We start from the raw sequence: 5,987 nt of genomic DNA, 5'->3' as shown, positions 1-5,987 counted from the left end.
TGCCCACGAGACGGCTTATGGTGTTGCACAGGAAAGTCTGCTGGGCAGCAGAAACTCCGTAATTAAGATCCTGAAGCGCTTGCCCGCAAAACCTTAAATTTTGGAAGGTAGGTTGCTTGACATACTGTGACGGTGGCTCCATACGGGATCGATCTTCTTGTCATATTCGTTTAATACCATTCTGACTCAGAAAAATTTCTCTTGCAGTTTTCAAGCCAATCGTTTTCTCGCTCGGAGCTGAATGAAGGTATTTCCTTTGGCTAGACGGAGTGGAGTGACGCGAAGTTCCTTTCAAAAGTCTTTTATTATAGCCTTATTTTTGCTCCGGGGGGTCGTGGAAGAATTGGGTTCGACTCCCATAGCCCCGATGTGGCGAAAAAGACTGATTCAACGAGATATGCCTTGCCTGCATTAAGATTTAAAACTTGTCGTCTACTTTCAGGAAATGTTCGGAACAGAGAACTTACAATAATACAACGCCGCATTCTCCGAAGATTGAGGAACAAGAAGAGATCTATTAAGAGAAAGATTTATCCGAGAAAAAATCTTAACAGTTACATCCAATCACAAACTACACGAAAGTTGCCCCTTTTTCATGGGGATTTACCCATCACAGAGATGCACAGAGGAACAGAGCGAACTTCATATATCCCTTTTCCACTCAATCCAGAAACAAGATCGGACGTTATTCTGGTTCGTCTCCATTTTTGTGAAACTATTCCTCAAGCAAGGCAGCCGATAAGTCATCGAAGGGTTTGTGTGAATAATGGAATGGTAAGCATTACTCATTTTAAAGTGTCCCACGGTGATTTAATATCTTTTCAAGAAAATGACGCGAGAATCCGCGGTGAAGAAATAAGGAGATCTTTCTATATCGAAATATCAGTTGAAAAAATCATAGGCAAATTCCTGGATCACCCGGTAAGAATGTGGAGAAGAACAAAAACAGAATGGTTCCACCTACTCAAAACTCAGAGGGGATGCCGCCTACTACTAAAATCCCGGTTTTTGCAACAGTTGCGCTCTTCTATGCAAGAAGAAGACTTAGAAAGAACAAAGAAGTTTGGATCCGAAAAAGTATGCTTAGGCAGTTCCTTCGCTGAGCACAACAGAATGAAGAGGAATTTGTATCATTTCAAATCCCTATTCTTATCGAAGAGAAGGAACGAGAAAAACCGAAATCTTCCTACTCGAACAAGAAGTCCTATAGTTTACAACTCTTCTTTATATAGAAATTCGACCTATTGCTCCGCATCCCCCCATCAGTTTACTATGAAGAGAAGAATCAAAAGGATTGAACTACCTACTCATTATTCGGAGGTGAATCATAGAACACCAAAAGCTGTGGTATCTTATGGACCTAACATAGGTCACATCCCTCACGACATAAGATTGAAAGATCTAAACCTTCCTCTTCGGAGCGGAAACGGACGTGGCCAAAACATATAAAGATCGGCGTAGTCGCTCATAGGGACATATCTATCCGGATAGAGGATAGTCTAGATCGATTCATAGATAGATTTCTATCCATATAGATAGGTATCTCCGTGGGTAGAGATAAAGATAGGGATCCATCTAGATCTTGATTCACTATTTCCATTTTTTTTTCTTGATTCTGATTATTGATTGCCTTTTTGTGACGACAAGTTTTAAATCTTAATGCAGGCTGGAAACATCATTTTTCAATTATTACTTGCTGGGTCGGAGCGTAGACGAGCGAGTAGAGCCCAGGAAACAGGGAAGCCCGTCATAGAGCAGTCGACTAGAAGTAGAAGACTGCTGGCCTGAGAGAAGGCGGCCTCTCCCGGGAAACATGGCCCAATTTCTCTTCTTTCTTTTTTATTTCGGGTTTCTTTATTTTTTCAGGGGCCCAGAACGCTAAAGGGTAGGGGAGAAGCAAGCCGAACCTCTGATCGACCTGGACACATAAAAAATTCTCGGCGTCGAGAGATATTTGAGATTCCGTAAGTAACTTAGTGCAACATGGCAAATTTCATTGAGAGGAATCAGCAAAGAAAAGAAAAACGGGTCACAACATATTATTAAGATTTGATCGTTGCATTACTGTATAGAAAAAGAAAAAAGAAATTGCGTATGAAATACGCCCAAAGACTCCCATGCCTTTCTTGGTTGGACCAACCAGATTTCCGAAAAGTCTTTCTGTTAGAGCAAGAAGCGGAACTACAAGTGAATCTTAATAGAAAGCTTATGATGAGCATCTATTTGAGTCGATCATTTCCAAGATCTAATTCAAGTTTTTTCTTATGTAGTGGAAATGCCTTACAATCTGAAGTTTTACGCTTAAGGGAAGAAATGTTCTTGGTGGATGCAGGACCTGGGACCCCCAGAATTTGTATGCAAGATGAGCCTACAGGAGTGCCAATCAACCGAGCCGCCAGGTTTGAGAATAAGGTGGGATCCCTGGATGTAGTGGCCGGTGAATCACTGATCAAAGAGCAGATTTTGGAGAGATTCTTCATCGATGTAGTGGCCGGTGAATCACTGATCAAAGAGCGAGCAGCCGCCAGGTTTAAAAATTTGGTGGGATCCACAGATGTAGTGGCTGGTGAACCGCTTCTTCTTCTTCCGCGAAGATTCAGACAAAACCGAGCTTGGATGGAACTGAACAAGATTTGGCGAACGAATACAAAGGTAAGGGGCTTTTTTATTAAGAAAGTAAAGGGCGGGTATTCAGTAGCCATCGCGGGTTTCCTTACCTTTCTTCCATTCCGTCGAAGAAATTTTTCGAGTGCTCGATTCACCATTGAGAGGATTAACCTCAAAAGGAAAAGGACGAATATTGTGGTGTTACAACAGCGGCGGATCAAACAAGAACTTATTTGTTTCTAGATGAATTTGTTTCAACAACCGATCCTTGTCCGTGCGTGGAAGGAGGAGAGTTGTAGCCGGATCGAACTCCCTTGACCTCTGAAGCGCTTGGACATAGGATTTCGGGTGGTAGCGCTTTTCCAACCAATTCCTCAAAAGGGCTAAAAAGCTCCTCTATCCCTTCAACCTTCTCGGGAGGTGGGATGCCCCATAAGCGCTTTTACCTTTTTTTATACACCTTCCCATCCGAAAAAATTTCTTATGTAGTATCTAAGGAACTCGACCCCAACTCATCTATCCCGACCGAAGCTGACCGTTGAACCTCCAAAAACAGGACCGGGTGCTCCTGTCTTCTCTTCCCAATGGGAGGAATCACCCTGCTAGGAGCATCTGTAGCGGCATCAGTAACGAGGGAAAGAGAGGCGGAAGGCGCCCCGATAGAGAAGGTGAAACCTTCCAAACTATGAATAAAATCCCTCATTGGATTGGCCAGTAGAACTTCGAAGCTTATCGGGCCTTCTCTTGTAAGCTAGCTCCATTCGATCGATCGCTTCCGTTCGGAATAGATTAGTTGGGAATTGGATGCTCTGCAGTGAAGGGCCTAGCTGCTAAAGCAGTTGATCCACTCGATAGGGCGGGAAACGGATAGAGATGAAGATGCAGAGTCTGATGCGCCTCTCATCCCGGTGAAGAAGAGGTGGGTTTCCTGGGCCCGGTCGGAGCTTCCTATCTCTCATTCGTTCGTTCCCCCTGGAGTAAAGTCATCGGAATCGGGGTTTGGTTCCGGTGGCCTCATATCTCCTACCCAATTTGAAGGTGGGTCAATGGACATTAGATACGTGATAACACTTGTGGTTTCGGTGAATCGCCTTCACTCTCGGGGTTCAGTACCTGCCTCTTGGTGTCCAATACCCAGTGATGGGAGAAGGAGTGGGAGACGAAGAGAGAGAAGATGGTTGCTTAGCAGCGGAAGCTGGGGATCGAGAAGCGGAGGGAGAGCTTAGGCTTGAAATGGAGCTAGGATACCGGTATTTTTCCCTACCTGGATCCGAGTCTTTCTCTTCTCCTGGACCGAGCACCGAGACCGAGGAAAGAGAGGCTGGATACGAGTCTGATGAGATCAGAGCCAGTGAAGAGAAGAGGGAAGGCTGACTCTGCTAGGCTGGCTTGCTTGTTCGACTAGAGCACATAAATAAGGTAGCTTGCTTACTTAGTGCGAAACGCTAAGGCCAATTAAGCAACGTTAATGGACCGTATAGCTCGTTTAGACCGTTAGACACGTTAGGCCTCTTAGCCAAGGTCTTACAGGTATGCCTCGTATGCTCGGTATGAAACTTCTTCCTTATGCCCTTCTTTAGCTATTACGCTCGTTAGCATGTTATTAAAGGAAAGTATTACTGTGATATTCCTATCTATCTCTATCTGGCCAAGGAAAGATCTCTAGTTAGCCCTACTATTATTGGAACTAGGCGGCTATTAGGAGAAGATGATAGACCTATAGATATTATCTTAGAAGCACTCTAAAATGAGAAACTTAACATTAACAAATGAAATATCAGATTAGGGCCTTTACCCTGGCCTGCTCTAGCCCTTTATCTAGCTGGCTTTCCTTCTTTCCCCATCGAAAGCAACTCAAATAAGAGAATAGTCCTAGCCTGCCCCAGCTCTGGATCTTTGCCTTGGCTTGGAAAAGACTGCAGACTTGGGAGATACTAGAGCTTTTGGTACTCACACTATGGTATGGCCAACAGGTCGGGCTGGCAGGCAACTTCCAACGACATGTAAGGCGCCAGCAACTCAAACCCCATGTAAAGATATCCATCTGTTAGCTAGAGCCCTACCAGAGACAGAAAGAAATTTACTGGGTGGTAAACAAAATACCGTTACACCTACCCTTGCCCTTAGCTTGCTTGGTGGAACTTGATTGAATGAGCTGGATTACAGGGAAGGCTCAATCGCTGGAAGGAAAGTCTCACGGGATGTAACAGAAGTCCCACGGGATAGAGGGCAACTCATACTGTAATTGGATAAACTTACCACTTCCACTATATGTATAGCCCTTAGTACTATCAAGAAAAGCATTCTTCGAAACTCGGATGGATATGGATATCGAATGGAAGCACGACTAACACAGGCTTTAAGAAAGACGAAGACTTGCTTTCCTGGCTTGCGTAAGAGAACTGCTTTCTGGCAGGGAACTAGCTAAAAGAGAAGCTCGCCTGGAAACCTCGTATGGGCCACCGGTAACTGGCAATGGTTCGCAGGTAGCAGGACTTTTTTTTAGGATTGTATGGAAGCACTTACCAATGAAACTGGCTGGCTTTAAAATTCCTGCTTTAAATGGAAATACTCCTCCAATCCAAGGTCCAAGGGGCGCAGCGGGAGACAACTAAAAACACTTCTACTCGGTGAGGGACTTATACTTCTCCTGGGGCTATCTACTCCAACTGGATGGCCAATGGCTGGAAATGGGTAGGAGGGAACTGCAACTCAAACCCCAGTAAGGCGGCTATGGCTGCATGAAATATAGGCTAGAAAAAAATAAGAAGTCCTCTTGAGCCACCCACCCTTAGCTTGTTTGGTTTGGACCCTTACGTTCGGTACACTCGTTAGGAAGCGAAGGGCTATAAAAAGGACTGCTTTCCAACTCACTAGCTTTAAAGTAAGGCTCTCCTAATGGCTCGTATTCACCTCTTCCCTCGGCTGGAACTACCACTCAAACTAGATCGCTGACAGAAGGAAGGTAACTATAAGGGCTTAAAACTGGCCTGGTAAGAGACTCCACTCCAATGAGAACTCAAACTGGATCGAATGCAGGGGTTTCCTATTGCAGACTTTGACTAGATGACTCCAACGGGCTTAAAAAAACACTAAAAATGGAGGGGATTATCTTAGCACTGCTTATGAATAGGCAACTACTGGAACTGGACATTAAAGGAAGGGAATCGTGTACTGAGCTAGCCTGCCTTGAACTTGAAGTAGGTAGTCTCTCCTATATCTGATAGCTTTAACTGGCCACTACAAAGAAATTGCCATAGATCGAAACTTATTCCAGGCTTAGTATCCCCCCAGAAGACGAGTCATAAAGGCAAATATCTAACAATTTCAGGGGGGCACATCCAAACTGAATAGTACTCGCAGGTTCTCTTTTCCATATG

General features: G+C 44.5%; 1 protein-coding gene across 1 annotated transcript; it reads left to right on the top strand.

Annotated features, from left to right (window-relative positions):
* The first annotated feature begins 241 nt into the window (after positions 1-241).
* Positions 242-1,857, top strand: LOC107881906 (Alpha-L RNA-binding motif/Ribosomal protein S4 family protein). The gene is given in 2 exon segments (XM_016796961.2): positions 242-398; positions 401-1,857. Coding segments are annotated over 2 exon segments (1,206 nt in total). The 3' UTR covers positions 1,450-1,857.
* The last annotated feature ends 4,130 nt before the right edge of the window (positions 1,858-5,987 follow it).

The sequence above is a fragment of the Prunus mume genome, linkage group LG8, assembly GCF_029339155.1.
Source record: "Prunus mume cultivar Tortuosa linkage group LG8, ASM2933915v1, whole genome shotgun sequence".
In the NCBI taxonomy this organism is placed as follows: Eukaryota; Viridiplantae; Streptophyta; class Magnoliopsida; order Rosales; family Rosaceae; genus Prunus; species Prunus mume.
Note: the sequence above shows the minus strand (reverse complement) of the source record. Positions and strands in the feature narration are given on the sequence as shown.